This window comes from Cimex lectularius, unplaced genomic scaffold (assembly GCF_000648675.2).
Source record: "Cimex lectularius strain Harlan isolate CLEC.00 unplaced genomic scaffold, Clec_2.1 scaffold89, whole genome shotgun sequence".
NCBI classification, from domain to species: domain Eukaryota; kingdom Metazoa; phylum Arthropoda; class Insecta; order Hemiptera; family Cimicidae; genus Cimex; species Cimex lectularius.
The window spans coordinates 475,541-494,800 of record NW_019392722.1 but is presented as its reverse complement, the minus strand read 5'-3'; the positions used below and the strand labels follow the sequence as shown (position 1 = coordinate 494,800).

General features: G+C 33.9%; 1 protein-coding gene and 1 long non-coding RNA gene across 7 annotated transcripts in view; one reads left to right on the top strand and one right to left on the bottom strand.

Annotated features, from left to right (window-relative positions):
* LOC106663608 (kinase D-interacting substrate of 220 kDa B) overlaps positions 1 to 19,260 on the bottom strand; it is a 118,978-nt gene that overhangs the window by 1,183 nt on the left and 98,535 nt on the right. For all 6 annotated transcript variants that reach the window (XM_024226673.1, XM_014388543.2, XM_024226674.1 and 3 more), the window contains 14 exons: positions 16,888 to 17,067; positions 12,648 to 12,860; positions 12,342 to 12,588; positions 12,119 to 12,284; positions 11,689 to 11,867; positions 11,516 to 11,631; positions 11,298 to 11,459; positions 11,070 to 11,243; positions 10,851 to 11,010; positions 10,549 to 10,631; positions 10,209 to 10,311; positions 5,385 to 5,482; positions 4,455 to 4,571; positions 4,254 to 4,364 (listed from right to left, as the gene is read on the bottom strand). In XM_024226673.1, the coding sequence (XP_024082441.1) occupies positions 4,254 to 4,364; positions 4,455 to 4,571; positions 5,385 to 5,482; positions 10,209 to 10,311; positions 10,549 to 10,631; positions 10,851 to 11,010; positions 11,070 to 11,243; positions 11,298 to 11,459; positions 11,516 to 11,631; positions 11,689 to 11,867; positions 12,119 to 12,284; positions 12,342 to 12,588; positions 12,648 to 12,860; positions 16,888 to 17,067 (2,109 nt within the window). The remainder of the gene's footprint in view (positions 1 to 4,253; positions 4,365 to 4,454; positions 4,572 to 5,384; positions 5,483 to 10,208; positions 10,312 to 10,548; positions 10,632 to 10,850; positions 11,011 to 11,069; positions 11,244 to 11,297; positions 11,460 to 11,515; positions 11,632 to 11,688; positions 11,868 to 12,118; positions 12,285 to 12,341; positions 12,589 to 12,647; positions 12,861 to 16,887; positions 17,068 to 19,260) is intronic.
* LOC112126828 lies at positions 4 to 6,530 on the top strand. Its single transcript, XR_002910245.1, has 2 exons — positions 4 to 4,231; positions 6,270 to 6,530. It is a non-coding gene; the product is annotated as an uncharacterized LOC112126828 (long non-coding RNA).

The window sequence follows — 19,260 nt, the reverse complement described above, 5'->3', positions numbered from 1 at the left end:
ATAAAAACAATTTAAAATAAATTAATACAATGAATGTGAATATATTGTAAGAAGTATATATATATAACTAGAATGTTTGACAATATTTTGTGTACTCAATGGGCATGCTTTGCAGCTAATAAGCAATAGTTAGCCATTTTATTTAGTGAAGTTTAGCTGTGTCATTAAGTTGTTGAATTATTGTCAAAAATTATTATGACTGGTCGGATAATTATATTCATTTATAATTTTAATATAATATATATTTAATATAATAACAAAAAAGAAAGAAACATTTATTAATTCAAAGGATGATCTATGTCAAGCTGAAATGCATGTACTAAAGTAGAAACTGTGTAGTAAAGTAAATGGTTCAGTAATATATAAATATATCAGAAGTTTATTAAAGGAATACATGACTTATTGTTAAATATTTTTTCCTGTCTAATTATTGAATAAATCCCAGATTCGGAAGAAAACCACTAAATAAATGTATACTGAAATGTTTTTTATTTGAATAATTATTAATGAAAGCAGAGTTTAATTTTTAATTAGAATGTAATTAATGTGTCAAATCTACAGATCAGTTAATGTTAGTAAATAAACGATTTTGAAAATGTAAATACCAACTATTTCAAAATGTGCGATATGTGATTTGTGGTTGATTTATATTTATATAATAGTTTTTAAGCATTAAATTAATTAAATAATTAATACAAAAATACAAAACACAGCATACTCAAAACAGTATTAACCATGTTAGTCTATTCTTACTTTTATAAATAATTAAATATTTCAAATGTTAGTTATTGTATTGGGTTGTAATGTACAAACAAATGAATTGTAATTCAAAAAGAAATGATTATTGTGAGAAAATATCTAAAGATCTAAAGCACAAGATTACGATTTCAGCCTTATAAAATTTCAACTTTCCCCAAATAATAATAAAATAACTAAAATGAACTGGCTTTAACTCATGTTTACTCGAGTACTTCATCACCCTATTTGAGCAAATGGTTTGTAAATAGGAAAAACGGTGAGTGTTAGTGTGTCTAGGTGTAAAAACTGTACGCGTTGGGGGTTGAGATAACCTAGATGATAGCCCCAAAGCTTAATTTTGGTGAGCAAGACGGACAAGACAGTGGTGTGACCTCGGACTGCCAACAACACTGAACTATGCCATTCTCACAGCTTGCCATAATATTTTAAAAATTATTTAACTTCTATATAAAGTGAATATGAAGTCGACAGTGTTTTGTCTGTTCTGCTATCTAGTTTGTGACTTAATAGTGTATGCTTAACATTATTGAGATAGTACATATAAAGATGCGGAAAAGTCATTAGTCATTATTGTAGGTGAGAAAAAAAAAATTCTTTCAAGTTAATTTCAAAACAGGTCAGATTTTATCATTATTTCTGTACACAAGTCAGATAGTAGATCTAAGATTGTCATTTTGTAATATTATGAAATAATAGTGATGAAAAAAAAAAAAGATTTGCATCCCTGACTTTTATTTTTTTTTAACTTTTAATATCAAAAAGTCAGAGGTCATCAAGAGAAAAAGATGAACCTAAGAAATGCCTCATTCTAAACTCAAACTGTGAATACAGAAGTACGAGATGGTTAAAAACAAAACCCAAATTGTAATACCAAAAGCCCTCCTGGGCCTTACCAAATGGCGTTATTTAAGAAAGACTGTACAAATAGGATCGAGTGTTAAAATCGGGCTGCATCAAGAGTATTCAATCGAATAAATAATCTGATAAAAGTTTGATACTTGTTAATTAATGCATTCAAAACAACAAAATAACCCCCCTTTTTAGCTCTTAAAATATTGTTTCAAAAAAGCTCTTCTGAATGAATTAAATTAAATATTTGAGTATAGTATCAGACGGGGGATGCTATTCTATTAAATAGTCCTGAGGAAGGCCGACAAATACGCCGAAAGCTCAACATCAGAAAAAAGTTGATTTTTTTTAACCTTCAAGGCTTCATCCCTGATCTCCTTGATTTATTAAATATTTCAATTTTATTTTTGACATCAAGGAGAGATTAATGCTAAAATGCTGAAAGTACTGTTTTACTTTGATTCCCTCGTTTGAGACATCAAAATGATTGACAATGAACTTTCTTACAAATGTATGGCATATTCGTTCATATAACAACCACAAAGGGCATTCAAAGTTACTTATGGATATCTAATGGCATAAAATTACCACCCAGCAAGATTGCAAATTATTCAGAAAAAAAAATCTATTCAGTCCCTTACTGTGATGGAGAAGATTCTGCAGTCTTGGGCATCTTGGCATATATTTGCCATAGTTAATTTCTATGTAACTATTGCCTTAATTAACAATTATATTTATTTATTTGCATATTTTTTGCTAAACAATTTTGACATATAGTAATAGAATTTTTACTATTTTTATTGTTAGCTTGCCCTCTAAAGCATAAGCTTGTGTAGAGGACAGATGATATATAAATAAAGTTCGTTATAATTACAGACCAATTATTAACACGAGGTACTTTAACACATGACAACTTGTTTTTGGAAAACTTACGTATATAATTGTAAAAGGCAAAATTAATCGTTCTAATTGACTTAAAGTGATATTTCCTTTAATATTTGTGATAATTTTCTTTTGTTAAATTTCTAATAGAATCAAACAAAATAATCACTGAGGGAGGAAAAGGATTGGTGATATTTTAAAATAGTTTCGATGGTGACTGGATGTCATTTACAATATGTGAAGGTTCCTCAATTTTGATCAAGGAACATTATTTGCTTTCTTTTCAATAGGTTTGTGATCCCATCATTGACGTAAGATGGTTTATAATTGTTGAAGTTTTGAAGGTGTTATTCCAATTATTCTTACCTTCCTAGAGTATTATCCAAGTCGATTATCTCGTCGACCCAATTCTATATGACAAAAATGGACTTTTTATACAATGCTGAAGCATGGATTATTATCCCTTTTTTTAAGCCTAATAAATTGAATTCATGTGTACAGTAGTAATTAATTTCTTTTAAAAATCCTAATGATTGCTATTATTCTGCTCTATGCTATGTTTACTGTACATTGTTTTTAGAGTGTTTTGGTAAAATAATATGATAAACATGCAAACAAGTCGATCAAGAAAACGTGTTATTACACATTTTGTTTGTTTAATATTTTTTTAAAGTCTGTGAAGAGCTGAACCTATCGGCTTGATCCTCTTTTATCATCATCTGCTTATTCTCACTAGTTTTCTGTCAGAAGTGTTTTGGTATCTTGCCATCTTCAGTGGTTGGCCAGTTTTGCCTATCATGTCCCTTTATAAGTTTGTAAAATAAATTTACACAGAAGGTGGTGAAATGCTGAAACACGCCTGAGACAGCAGCAAGAATCAGCAGATGAGGATGTTCAGGGACAGTCAAGCTTTGTCCATACAGTTACCGTTCAATATCACGATGAAAGTAGTATAACTGACACTGACAATACTATGAATTTTTTTAAAACTCTTGCAAGTGCATATCATTACTTACACACTACCCCAGCTCTCCAGGCCTTCAACCTACAATGTGAGAAAATTTTTCTTGTTCTACTGTACTACTAAATAAAATATACATATTTCTTAAATAACTATTCAATATATAACTTTAAATTTCATTTTTTTAAATCTGAAAATGCTAAAAACACCAGTAGCGTGCATTTAAAGAGAAATCAAATAAAAATAAAGCGTATAAGCCATTTATTGCAGAAATAAGGAACTTCTGAAGAGGTATGTTTAAGTAAACAACAACTTTGTTTAAAACTATTTTTTTATCTTATTTGTGTTGAGCTCCAATTTAATCTTATCACAGAAAAATATCTGTTTTTTTTTATCTCCTTTAAATGTAAATCAACTTAGATAGTGTCATAGGGACAGATAGCGCAAAATCAACAAGGTCGAGAGTGTCATTTGGTTAGAAAAACAAGTGTATGTTCTATGTACGTTGAACAAACTTTTTGCTCATTCAGGATTCAGTTTTGTAAATATTAACCTTATCAAACTGGAGTACTCCAGTGTTCATGTAATAATTTAACGCACATTGGAAAAATATATTATAAATTAAGGTGAACATTTTTTTACGTTTGAAATGCACATTTTTTAAAAAAATGTCATTACAATTTTTGATTCACTCATTAACATTGTGATTTTGCCTTATCGAAACTTTAGCTGAACGGATAAAGTGGAAATGGTTTGGTTGCAACATTTGGAACGGTTCAGGTAAATCAAATATTTTACAAACCTGCGTTTGACCATCTAAAGACAGATTACTATTCGATGGCGAATTTTTGCCATCGGAGACAAACAGAGACGTAGGTCTGGAAATCTTACACCTCAGTTGGATTTCACCATTCTATGACAGAGCAAATAACATTAAAAAAACAAAACAAAAAAAATCGTAAGATACCAAAAACAAAGAGTGCGTTGTTTAAAGTTGAACAACCTGATAATCTTGCTCTTCTACACTTCTTCTAGAAACAACAGGGGTATTGGCCCCTGAGCTACAAGAACTATGATAATCGCAGGCGACAGATGACCAGTTGGACTGTAATGGAGCGTTCTGAAACACGTGTTATTTAACTTAACATTGACTACACTGATTACATATTTAATAAATAATTTATTTGAAATAACTTTCAAATATTACTCTTAACATGTTAATTAAAAATAATTTTTTACTTTTTTATTCACCTTGATGAAATAAATCTCCTAATTTTTTTTCCAGGAGAAAGAGAAATTTTTACAAGTTACTTTCATAATTTTAATCTATGTTATAATCTATTTAAAATATCAACACCAATTTAACCCATATATTGAATACTTTAATTATATAGTTTAATCATATTTTCACATACATATCATAAAAACTAAAAATCAAATCAAAAGCATTCCTGCCATATATGAACAATTTATAATTACATGCAACTAACTATCATATGTCTAGACAAGGACTTTCAAACTACTTTCTCAATTCTAATTACCAACACAAAGGTAATGCCAAAACTGCAACTTAGCAGTTGGTACATGAAATCCAAAATAGGAACTCACTTTCGTAAACAAATCAATAAATTTGTATAAATTATCTCACTTCAAAACTCTCGCACTTCAAGAGACAAGGCCGAGCCATCGCAATGTCTGATTATGGTTTAATTTATTCTGATGGTCTGATTATGGCTCTAATTTCAAATCTTGCCATTGCTCTTGGAAAGTGGTCTGAGTCTTTGTCCACCCAAAGCGGGTCGTTGGACGTAAAGCTGTTCCTTATGACAGGACTTTACTTTCTTCTTCACTTGATAATAATAACTTTCTAATTATAGTTAAATTAATAATTTATGTACAATAGTTACAAGTTAAACATTTAAAAATGAAATACCTGAAAAAGAACGATATCTGTCTCATCAGGTGCTGTGCTACTGTAAAAACTACACTGGCTTATTGTCCTTCCTATCCTCTGAAAGGTCATGAGATCACCTAAAATAAGCATATATCATAATTAATTTATAATAAATAAATATTATTAAACATATCATGCAAAAATCAAATGTAGGCAATGTGCAATGTATAGCCATGCAGATTGTACCATTGCAAAATGTAAGGCAAACCACGTTAAAAGATATTAGGATTATTTTAATAAAATAATACAATAGAATTATACAAAAACTGTAGTGGATTTTAACAATGCTAAATTCATAGATTAATTTTACTCAGTTAGAGGATTAGTAGCTGAAATTGAGCCCTACTATAAAAAAAAAGTTGACACCAAATTTCCAAACCATCCAAAAGTAAACGGCAATGCTCATATATCAAAACTGTGAAGTTTGACACGCTGCAAATCGACGCTTGCAAATAGGGTTATGATTTGCGACAAAAATACACGGGTAATGCAGAAGCTTTTGACATGAGAATGGTGCATGAAGTCAATTGCAAGATAAAAGTGGATGCTTGCCTTCCTTCTTTCGTTCCTTTACTAAATGAAGTATGCAAAAATGAAATTACATAAAAAGGATATTTAATTCACCAGGCAGTGGTATTAAATAATTTAATGTACATCCAATGAGAGTAATTACACTTAGGTACAGAAATAATATTATGTCACATTGAATACATGGATTTGTTAAAAAAAGAAGAAAAATGAAAAACTAAACCCAAATGATTATTGTACATATATACAAATTACACATAAATTTATAATCATTTTTCACTTAAAAATTAATATGGAATAACTAAGACATTTGAATGAATTATATTTTAAATTTAGGCTTAGGACCTTTTCCAAGCTTTTGAACTTCCAGGTAAAGCATTTATTGACAAAAACAGATGAAGCTTTAAAGGACGTTTGTACTAAGATCAGGTAAGTGGTTGTATGTTTAAAAAAACTATCACAGCTTGTAATTTTCTACTTCACATCTTATTTACATATTTATCCAATCCTCCTATCAAATTTTTGAAAACTTAAACACAATAAGTAAATATCAATATTTTCCCTTACACCAATCATTATATTTATCCCAAAGAAAATATTAAAAACAAAAAAAAATTCCTCAGCCGCTTCTGCCATCAGAGAAGTAGCGCAATTTTAAATAATTGCTAAATAATTAAAAGTGCAAAATTAAACTTGGGATTGGGGGAAGAGAAAGGTTTTGGATTTCTGAAGGTAAGTTTTCAAAATATAGATAAGTTAAGTAAAATCCATGAACCAAAATGTCAATAAATACTTTTTTTTGTTAATATGTACACTTTTTCTTTTGACTTTTTTTCAATAAATCAATTTAACGTAATATATTATTCACCCCCTTCTTCCATATCACTACTATAAAGCAAAACTTTTCATTTTTGTGGTATAAGAAATGTCTACAGTGTGTAATCACAATCATTAAAAAAGAAGACAATAGCAAACTGGGAACTACTTTCCTCGTATTTGTGATACTGCTCACTATTTCCCATTTCAACAGAAGTAACTTTTTTGATGTCTGTGCTAGTTCAAAGAAATTTCTTTTTGAAGAAAATAAACTAAATCAGATAAAGGCACATTTTCAGAATTCAAGTTTTTTTAATAAATCAAATTTAAATTGAAATCTATCACGAGAACATTCGGTTTGACAGAGTTCGGTCAACATTTTACTTGATTTGCTTTCAAGTTGAGACTTCCATTCGAGTCGTGAGTCATACCCATCATTTTGATTGGTTTCTGTTCAACTTTTACGCAACGCATCGTGTGTTGTTTGGTTTTTAATTATAACATAATAAAAATACAAAAAGAGCCTCACGATGTCTGAAGTGTGATGCTATAGTTATTACAATTATATCGTAAGCCTCACTGCCTTTGCAATTGCTGGATTAATTATTGCAGAATTAAAACGTTTGCCTTTGGCCTCAGATTACTAGGCTACGTAGTGTCTTTGACAAGTTGTTGACATTTATGATAACCGTAATGAATTCATTTGCTAAATTTGTTAGAATTTTATCATAAGCACTATTTTCTTTGGAATCACCAAATTATATAGAAAAAAGAAAAGAAAATGTTTTAATTGTACGGCCAAATGTATGGAAATTGCCAGATTTACTAGTGCAGAATTAAGATGTTTGCTGTATGCCTCGGATTAGACTATTCTATGTGTACTTGGCACAAAAGTTGCCAACATTTATGATTTTGTAACCCACAGTTTAAAGACGATGCAACTTTATGAGTACAAACAAATATGCAAGAGAAAAAAACGTTAAGTTCTAGTGTAAAAGACATGGAAATTACCAGACTTACTAATACTGATAAAGAAACAAAAATTAAATTGGTAAGAACCATGTATAATAAAAAACATTCAATGGTTTGCAAATAAAAAATAGTTCAATTTTTACATGTAATCAAAAAATGATTCATGTTGGACCCTCCCCCATCATCCTTTACACATATTGTACAACTAACCTAAATGAGGGTCGAGGGGGTGCTCGATATTCCACCGTCAACCCTCTCCCATCACACATTCACACTAATAAATACATTCACTCTCAACACAAACTAGGTGTACACTATTATTACTATGTACAATGGAGCAACCCCATTCCCTCCAAGAATCAGAACAGGGACCCAAATACTCGCTGCCGTGCTCAAGCACAATTTTCAAATTGGGTAGCTGATGTAGCCCAAAAGTAAGTGTCCATGTGTTAACCTCGCATGGCCTATCCTAAACCAAGTCAGATCCTCCAAGGACTACCCATCAACAGTGCTCTTGATAATGAGAGCTTCTCTGTTGACCCGGCCTATTGTTGCTACAAGAATTTAGCTCAGTAAAGGTATGGCGAAGTAGACGACTTGGCTAGCATGGCAAGATCTTCCCAGATGGGTATGGCTGGGAGGACCCAGGGCAGGGTCTCCTTGTCCGCTCCAAACCTGAAGCGACCGATGAACTTTAATAATGTTGTTACTTTCCTTCCCTCCATCTTGTGGAGGTCAATGGGTGGCTCCAATCTAAGTTTTTGATCAAACGTGAGGCCGAAGCACCTCATCTCTCTATGTACTTTATCCAGCGCCCCTTCAGGCAAAGCTGCGGAAAGCTGTGGGCCCTCCGCAGCCTGCAAAAGTGGATGCATACGGTTTTCAACTCAGAGAAGGTGAATCCGGTTTCCTTGGCTCGTCCAGCCACAACTTTTATCGCTGACTGTATCACCTCTTCACCCTTCCGACCACTGCTAGGTCTTCTGAAAGGTTTAAACAGAGGTCGTCGACGTTCAGTTATCAGTGACACTATTCACTGCGACTGAATAAAATGTAACACTTATCACTGTACCCTGAGGGACTCCATTCTCTTGAACAAACTCACAAGAGAGCACGAACCCAAATCTGACACAGAATCTTCAGTTCCTCAAGAAAGCCTCAATGAACTGAGGTAATTTGCCTCTAAATCTAATATCCCAACATTTCCAAACTATCACATATCTCAACGTCGTATCATACGCTTTCTCGAGATCAAAGGGCATAGTCAGAGCACACTCTCTATTCAGAAATGTATTCTGAATATCACTCTCAAGAAGGCAAGCATAATCGACTGCAGAATATAACACAATGAAGATTACTAAATTGGTTCAAATATATTCAGGAGAAAAAAGCCTATATTGGGAACTTTTCTAACTTTTTCATTTTCTTAATTGCGTGTCTGTGTTATATTAGATCACATAAGAAAGGTGGCACTTTGTGATGTTCTTTAGGCTGATAAATGTGCTGGAAGAAGAACAATTCAAAAATGTGCTTAAATTATAACACACAGAAGGATAGTGATAATTACACATAAGCTAAACAATTAACAAATTTGAAATACAATCGTGCTCTTCTCTACATTATTAGTATATTGTTTAAATTAAAATTAATGTAGGCATATGTGCTGTTTAGTGACCGAGAGTCAATGATTATTTGGAGATTGTGAGATGCGGTCTGGTGTGAAGTAAGTTTTAGAAAAACAGTATCTTTATCGTGCCAACGTTTCAATCTTTATTGAGATCCTCAGGGCTCAAAGTGTTTGTTTTGTCGTGGGCACCCTCAACTCGACAGACAAGACTGACACATCTACACAGAAAACAAACACTTTGAGCCCTGAAAATGATCTCAATAAAGATCGAAACGTTGGCACAATAAAGAAAATGTTTTTCTAAAAGCTACATCACACCAGACCGCATCTCACAATCTCCGAATAATTAATGTAGGCTTTTTTTGTATAGTGCAGTTTGGGTGAAGTGGATTTATATTGATGCCATGGTTTATTAGACTAGCTTTGTGCAATCATTGTTATACAAAAACATCATGCTCTCTTTTTTTTGTCTTTCTCTTCCCGAACGGCGAGATAATTGAAAGATAACATTAATTTCATATTTAATGTTTTCAATTTACAAAATCCATTTATACTGATTGTAAACATAAGTTTCTAACTGTTAACGATTGATGGCAAAAGCAGCATTATTGAGAATCATGAACATTTACATCGTGAAACAAAGTGACCTTCGAATAAAACTTCATTGACCAATTCAACAGTGGGGAAATACCATGGTAGGTTTATTTTCAGTAAAAAATAAATTCATCTCATTTATTAACAAATGTAAATTTTTTTATATATACAACAGGTATAATAATAGTTGTAATGCTCTACGACTTTCCTAATGCGACTAAACTATAAGTAATTTTCGTCTTGCACGTTTATGCACACTGACTGACCTGATGCTTCGATATCTTCGACCTTTTCTTCGAGGACATCTTCACAGGCTTCCTCGCTCAGAGTTTGAAGTGCTCCGCAGATCATCTGCTCCTCGAGGGACACCTGAGAAATAACAGTAAACTATTAACAAATTAAATTTCATCCAATTTTCAACACCACAATAAAAATAAATAATATAACATCTAAGAATTGTTAATTTGTGAATTATTTGGTATCGAGTGTTTGACTTACTTGGTACTGTGTATCCAGTGAAAGCAAGTTAAACAATTACAAATCAAATACCAAATTGTGATTTAATTCATAAGACCCTAAAGGATCATTATAATTAAAACAATTTACCTGTTTTTCCATTGTCGATGCTTGAGATTTGCTCAGTCTGCTATCCCTTTCATCTTGAGATCTTGCATTACTACTGTGGCTGTCTACAACATAAAAATCACACTAATACAAATTTTATTAAAAAAAAACAAAAAATAAATAAAGCCATGTCATTGCGATTGATTTTATTTTCCAAATATTTAACTTAGCACTTTTGTGTCAGTAGCAAAACATGTACTGCAATAATTTTAAATTACAATAGTAAACATTTTTTGTTAATTTGACTCTCAGCATTGTTGCGGGGGAAAATTGTAATAACTTACTTGATTGTGTACTACTTGATGGGTTCTGACCAGACGATTTACTCTTGTATTTTAATGGTGGGGAGTTAATAACATTGCCCAAAGAGTTTTCCTCTTTTTGTTTCAGTCTAGCTATCACCATGCGAAACAGTTCCCAATCACCAAAACTCATGTTCATAACCTGATTGGATTGTCGCATTAAATATATTATGTTTTCACATGATTTATTAATTTTTATACCTTCTTGAGTTCAGATATATCACAGTGAGCTAGGACTTTCCCATTAATGTTGTTAGTCTGTACAGTAGAAATGTAATTGTCCACTTGTTCTTGTTGAATATCTGGCAACTTTATTAACAACTGGCTCACTCCGACAACACTAAGATTAGACAGTTTGATATCTGACAACTCAGGCTAAAAAACAAGGCTTTTATTCTCTATATAAAAAGTAAAATAAAATTTTCTTACAGGCAAGGGTAACAGATTGGGAACAGGACTAGCTCGGTTCATCATTCCCCACTGTGCATTAGGCTGAAGAGGATGTCCCCAATGGCTAGCAATCGTCGTGGGGAACATTATTGGGTTTGCTGAGTTTATACCACCAACTGTATCTTGCCTTAGTAACGACCGCTAAAATAAAATTTTGATTAACCAGTTTGAAAATGTTTAACAAAGTCACGCATTACCTGTTTGCGTAGCGAATTTGGCTGTGGAACATTCCATGCTTCCCAGGTATGAGGAGGCCTATGCTGCATAGAAAAGTTTCCAATTGCAATAGTTTCTTCCATATTTTGAATGTCATCTGCAATTGTTATATATTAAAAAAAATTATAAGCCAGCTATTAGTACAATGACACACCTTTGATTACTTTTTTGATGTACGGGTCTAAATTAATGGTGAAAGGGAGAAACACTCTCAAATCACTGACAAGTAGAGTTGTTCGATGGAATGTGAGAAAAACATCGAGTTTTCTTTCATCCCGATCAAGTTCTATCAAAGGCTCGATTTCTTTTGATGATGGGATCTGATGCCTGACCCTGAAAGTCAACAACAATATACACTTACTTAATTCAACAAAAGTTTATATACTGTCTTGAAATGTAAACTTATTTATTAAAACAGCCAGTTGTATACTAAACATGGTTAACTTTATTTAACATCTTACTTTCCATTTTCCTTTTTCAACATGACAGACTGAAATATTAGCAAATAGACCTTTACCTTATTTTTCCACTTATCACAAAATGTCCATTTATATTTCAGAATCAAAATATAAATCATCACTTACTTATCATAAATAGTTTTTAAAGAAACTGAATCATCAATGGCTTCATCAGCAGTTTCGTGAAAGAAAATGATCCATGATGTACGATAAGGCCATTGTTCTGTGATATTGATCCAGCTTGCCAAATGGTACCAGTTAAAGTCGATTTGAAAAGCTTTTAATAAACGCCCTGAAAGGTTTGTTATTGTAAGATCATGACGATAACAAGAACGAGTTGGAAAACTACCAGTTATGTATATGACATTCATAAGTCTTCGCATACTTCTGGGATTTACATCACTGAAGTAATCATCGGTGAGCAGCATCTTGGTGAGGTCGTGCGGTCCTCCTGCCCGATTGAGGTTTGAACCAATGCTGGATGCGATGCTTTCGCTCAGTTTCATTTTCCGTGAGCCAGACCTCTTCCCAGGGATTTTCAACTGTTTTTCGCTACTGGCGCTTGTTACTTCATTGCTGCTTCTCCTCCCCGGGCCCTATAACGTACAACAGTTCAAACGAAACAGGCAATTATACACAATAAAAAATTACTTACTGATGCTGCGAGTGCAATTTCTGACATTGAACCTTCCAAAGCTTGTGTAGTCAGATTGGACTTTTTGTTTGAAATTGACGATTTCTGAGCAATCTTGACTTTTCTCAAGCCAGAATTCTGAAGGAAGAAAGGCAAGTGTACCATGTTGTGCAAATAATCATGACCGCCTATGTTGGTTTCGTTCAGTAATATTCTGCTGTTTACCTCGACTGCCTGAAAACAGAACATCAAATTTATAACTAAAAATGTATACATTAACATAATTTGCTACATCTATCAAAATTTATAACATGTTGTTCCAGCCTATTAAAATCATCATTAACGTAAATATGATTTCTAAATTGTATTATATAAAATTGAACTTTTTAAAGTTTATTTTAAAGCATTTATTATACTTTTGCAATCTTGGAAAATTTTTAACTACATCCAGTGATACTTCAAATTTTCACTGTCTAAACTAAAGGTGAGAATTAATATTATTATATAAATTTCCAATAAAAATCCATAATAATACATGTAAAAAGATGGTGGCTAAAGTAAGTTGGAAAAAATTATTTTTAGGCAACGGGGAGGAAAACTGAATTTTCAACAACACAAATCTACAAATCAAATGCAGACAGCGTATGTTCAATGCTAAAATAGATGCTACTACAAGATGTTGAGCAGGGACAACAAACTATTACAGAAAATATCTCAAATACAATCTACATTATTTGTGCCTTTACAGAACATAAAATTGTGAAATTTCTTAAAGTGGCCTTCAGAGTGATGAACCTGTAATTTGGTGGATGCCGACCATTTTGGCCTGCCTATGACAGACATATTCAAGTCTGACAAAATGCCAAAACACATCTGACAGACCAACCTATTGAGGATTCGCAGACCAAAACAATTGATGGGTGACAATTAAAAAAGTACAGTGATTAAAACAAATCTATTTTATTTTGTGAGATTTGTGAGCCTGTGGAGTGTTGAAGGTTGTTTCTGATCATTTTGGCCTGCCTATTCTCCGTTTTGGTCTGTCAGATGGCAAAAGCCAAAATGTCTCGGCATGTAGGCAGACAACAGTGACAAATGATTGGAAATGATCAAGGTACAGTTCATTTTGCCAACATTCAAACAAGAAAACCAAATAGGGGAAATCGGACACACATTTAACCAACAATTAAATTTTGTGCCTACAAGCTTGTACAAATAACAGTAAAATGTATCCAAATATATCTACCAACTTCAGTACTTAAAATATTAGAAAAAATAAAACTAACCTGTTTGCTAAAACTATGTTTAGAATTCCTTAACTCTCGTTAGTTTTCTTTCGATGTTATGCCTTGTGTAGGATACAATTATTATACAGCCAATATTTTAGATTGTTTATTAAGAAAAAAAAAATCTATTGCATTATCAAACGGGATGATCAAGTATAATTTTGATTGATGAAAGATAAGAAAATGAAAACCCTGGGAGTGTGATCCAAGAGGTGTTACAGACAGAAGGCCATTTTGAATTATAATTTGTCATTTCTTTTGGCCAAGTTTTGGAAAAACAACTAATAGCTAGGTTTAATACCTCATGGAGGAGGGTTTATTCCTTTATTTTTTTAAAATCTAAATGTTAACCTCTTATTGGCTCTGATTTTTTTTTTTTTATGTACATCATTAAATCAACATTTTAACATTTTTGCAGGGGGCCACAATGGTTAAAATGTTGACACGGCGACTCATCACTGTCTTGGGTTCGAATCCAGCGGCCCTTCATTCGAACCTGATATACTTACAACTGGTCGTTTTTTATTAAAAAAAAAAAAAAAAATTAGTTTTTTTAACACAGTGACCTTTTCTGTTGTGAATCCTTGTACGGAATAAGAGGGTAAAAAATGAAATTCATGTTTTTAGACCAACCATGTTTTCTTAACTGTCTTTCTGAAAAGAAAAATTCTTCTACGCAAATAAAAGAAGTTCTAACATTTAGTGCCTTTTAACATTGAAATTTTGAGAGAAATTTCAACGTTTTTGCTCTGCCTTTCCTGAACCTAAGGAAAGTCTACAAATCGCTAAAAACAAAATTTAAAAGAAATTATTTACTTTTCTGTTATTTCATTGTAAAAGAACTACACGGAAAACTTAAATCTTTTATCTCTTAGGAGGTTTGTGTAATCAGCAAAATCCAAGAGTAAGATGAGACTTGATTGTATCTGCGACATTAGGCTACGAAAATGATAGCAGGAAATTCAGTCAAAATGTTTCTATTGGGTTGTCCGGAAAATAATGCAGGATTTTAAGTTTTCATTAAAAAAAATCTATATAAAATATTCTGTTTACGTTTACAGGATTACTCATTTGTATGAATGTCAACACTTATTAATCCTCTTCCAAATGATATTGTTTGTTTACCTCTGTAGCATTCCGCTACTTGGAAATAATTCAGTCATCCTTATAATGTCAAAGCGAGAATTTCGTACGACTTTCTTTTACGAGTTTAAACTCGGCCGAAGCGGAGCCCAAACGGCCAAAAACATTAACCAAGTCTGGGGAGAGGGTTGTGTTAATGAGTGCACTGTGCAAAGGTGGTTTAAAAAATTTCGGGAGGGAGATTTCAGCCTTGAAGATGAAGAAGGTCGTGGAAGGCCTTCCTCTCTTAATGATGATGTTCTGCGATCAGTGATGGGTGCAGAGCAACTCAAAGTCAGTAAAACGACCGTCGCTGACCACCTCAAGGCGATTGGAAAAGTGAAAAAACTCGAAAATTGGGTTCCACACTCATTAAACGATCGCCAAAAAAATCAGCGCTTTGATGTTTGTGCATCACTTCTTTGTCGAAACAAAAATGACCCATTTCTGGCCAGAATTGTTACATGTGACGAAAAGTGGATTCTCTACGATAACACTAGACGTTCTGGACAGTGGCTCGACAAAGGAGAAGCTCCAATACATTTTCCAAAGCCCCCAACTCATCAAAAAAAGGTAATGGTTACGGTATGGTGGGCTTCATTTGGTTTAATACACTACAGCTTCTTAAATCCTGGCGAAACCATCAATGCTGAATCATACTGTAACCAAATTAATACCATGCATCAGAAATTGGCAGTAATGAAGCCCTCTTTGGTCAATCGGAAAGGGCCCATTTTGTTGCATGACAACGCTCGACCACATGTGTCACGTGTAACGTCACAAAAATTATTGGAGCTTGGCTATGAAACTTTCCCTCACCCACCCTACTCTCCGGACCTCTCGCCTACTGACTACCATTTTTTTAGACACCTGGACCACTACTTACAACACATAATATTCAAAAATCAAACGGAACTGGAAAATGCATTTATTGACTTTATCAATTCTAAAAATTCTGAATTCTACTCAGACGGAATTAATAAGTTACCAACACGTTGGGAGAAATGTATTGAGAGTATGGGAAATTATTTTGATTAAAGAACATTGCTTTAAAGTAACTAGTTTCTTTTTTTTTGTTTAATACCAAAATCCTGCATTATTTTCCGGACAACCCAATAAAATATCAAAATGACATAGTAACATAATGTCATCTAACGAAATAGAAAAAGTTTTAATATTTAAGCAATAATTCTCCTGCCCAAAGAAAGCATGTTTCACTCGCACGCAGCCTTTGGAAACAGAGTATTAAAAACGTCATGCCTTCATGCTGTACTATCATTAAAGGAAACAGAAAATAAAAAAAACTTTATGACTTCTACAGATATACTGAAATATATAGTTTATGGTAGATATCTTCTGGCTTGTTCTGTTTACCTTCGTCAATCTAAGAATTTGTAGGACAGATGAGACACTATTTAAATAAATTCTAGCAAACAAGGAAAATGACTGGCAAACTTTTTTTGTTTGTTTTTAAAGCAACAACAGTGACAAAGACAAAGACTTTGGACAAAGACAAAGAATGGGTGGAAACAGTTTGATGGAGTCAAAGGAGTCTTCAGCAAAAGGACATCAGTTTAAGCTTTAATGAATCACTGTAACAACCAACATGCTACTGACCTGTTCCATTGCCAACTTGTATAAGATTAAAATACTTGTCATTAAAATTGTAAAGGCAAATCTTATATTACAAGTAGTTTGTGAAAAGAGGAAAATGTATTTATTGACAATTTAAAAGTTCAACGGGTTAAATAAAAATAATTCGTTCACCTTATCTAAATGCTATATCTAAGTAAAGCTAAGTTCACACCTCCTGATTGACAGCCCTGTTTTAAGGTTTGTAATTAGTGGCTCACCTTTGAAATTATGTGTGGGTCAATAGCAAGAATAATAATGAAAGGCGAATTTGCTTCTGAGAAGAGGGCATGAACCGAGTCGAGTATCAGTAGAACCTTTTCTTGTTCACAACTGTCCAATCCGTCCACAATCACGACCAAGCGGGTTTGCTGTTGAGTAAACGCATCGAGGCATTTCACCTGTGAAAAAATTTATAATTTAAGGAAAAAAAAACAACTTATTTTTAATTATTATTATATTATGAGCCGTGTTGGAGTGACAGCTGAATAATCTCTCTATATACACATGCTATTCTCTAAGCAATTACGGAGTAGTCGGAGTAAGAGCTTCGCTACTTATTCTTGTGTAGTGGAAGGTAAGGTTCGAGAATTTAATAAACAAAAGAGTATATTCTTCAACATTTATTTGAAAACAATACCATCTTTTAAATGTACACAAACAGCACAAAATCTTAATTAATTTAACAAGTCAGCCGCAACTCTAAATATGGGATGATTCTGTAAACAAAGGTACATCCCAAACGACACTTGCCACGATTAGCGTCCAAGTATCCCCAGCGCCTTTCTAGTTTCCCAACCGCCTTCTTGGGAAGAAGACTTGATCCAATGGGTCGCAACGGCAGATCCTTGCTTGCTCTGGATGGCGGAGTCCCAATGGAGAGCCAAATGGAATGTAGCTACTTCTGTTCTGGATCAACTCCTGGAGTCGACTGTTCACTGCCTGGAGTGAGTCACTGGTCTTGACTGAGGACAGTCTTCTGGTGACTGCGTGGGTGGGTCTCAGTTCTTGACTCACTGGTGTGACCAAATCATCCTTTTTTATACCAGTTTCTCTATCAGAGTGGGGTGGAAAGAAAAATCTAAAGTTGATGGAGTTCCCATGCTGCGGGTGGACCAGCGAAGATGGGTGTCGCGACTCCAATTTACGATTTCCCACATCGCTATATATTTTTGGCTGTGTGACAACCTTTCAGCACCTTAATTATTTATTTGATCAGTTGTGCAACAACTGAAACTTTATGTTATCCAGGCTCATGGCTCCCATCTGGGTCTGGGACACTCGACTTTCTTATTTATTTGATCAACTGTGAAATTATTACAGGGCTGTTTCCCTGGTTTGTGAGGAACGCCACATCACTCCTATTTGTGCTGTGACATCCTTCGATCAACTGCTTAATTAGTGCAGAGTTGTTCCCCAGATTGGTGAGGACGTTGTGCTGTCTGGATGATCGCCCCTTCAGATTTACATCCTTTTTTCTATGGTCGTTTAAACTATTTTTTTGTTGTTCTTACTTTAACAATTACATCTTATTCTAAGACAGGGACCTGCATACATCACCCCGCCACCAAAAGTGTTACCTTACAACTAATTACTACAAACATCACAAATTTACTAAAATTCTACAGTTCAGTAAACCAATTATAGTTCTTTTCTCTGGCACTTAACTCTGTTCTGTCATGGCTTCCGTAAAAGTGTGCTCTCCTCTGGGCCATCATCTTCTTTGTGGGTATGATGGTCCAGAACCACCATCCAGAACTGAATTCCCACTGTAACTCCAATTGCAATTAGGAATGCAATGGAGGTACTGGCTTCAGCCCAAGTGGCCACCAGCTAGTCTAACAAATTTGCTAAGACATCTAACCACACTTTGTATCACTCTATTGGCTGGAATTGACCTTCCCATCCTTTTCTAGAATGATGAGGGCTGATTTCTATGTCGTCGTACTGGGGAAAAACTGTTCCGGCTCTAATATTCAACTGAGGGGAAGGGCAGTAATTCTACACCATTTCTGTGTTTCCCTCTGGTAAAGAAATCATCTGGGCTTCGCATGGCACAACTCCGAAGCCACTTTTAGTTCCCCTGACCCTGCAGGGTTATTTCGGTCATTCCCTTCTTTCAGCATTGCTTTGTAAGCACTGTAGGTTCTAGCAGATTACAAATCCACATGCTGTTCTGCATCTCAAGTTCAAACTGCAACTCAAGTACTGCACTCCACTTTCATTTTTACGCCACTCCACTTTCTTCTTGCAAGAATAGGGTACTGAAACAGGCCGGCTGACAACGACAAAATATTGGAAATTTTGCCAGATGTACCCACCCATATTTGTGCCTGTCTGCACCTCCTCATGTTCTGTTCATCTAAAGTGGCATAATACTCTCAATCCTTTGATATCAGGAAATAACTGGTGTAGTCCTCTAGGATGACAGGCCTCTCCAAAGCCTTGTCCTGCTCTGGCATTAACTCCACAGAATACAAATGAACCTATGGTCTGGCGCCTGCAAGAGAAGATCTTAGAAAATTGTAGATATCCCTTGGTGGCCATGCCGTCTGATAGTATTGGTTCACATCTGCTGGGCTGGTTCCTGCCAA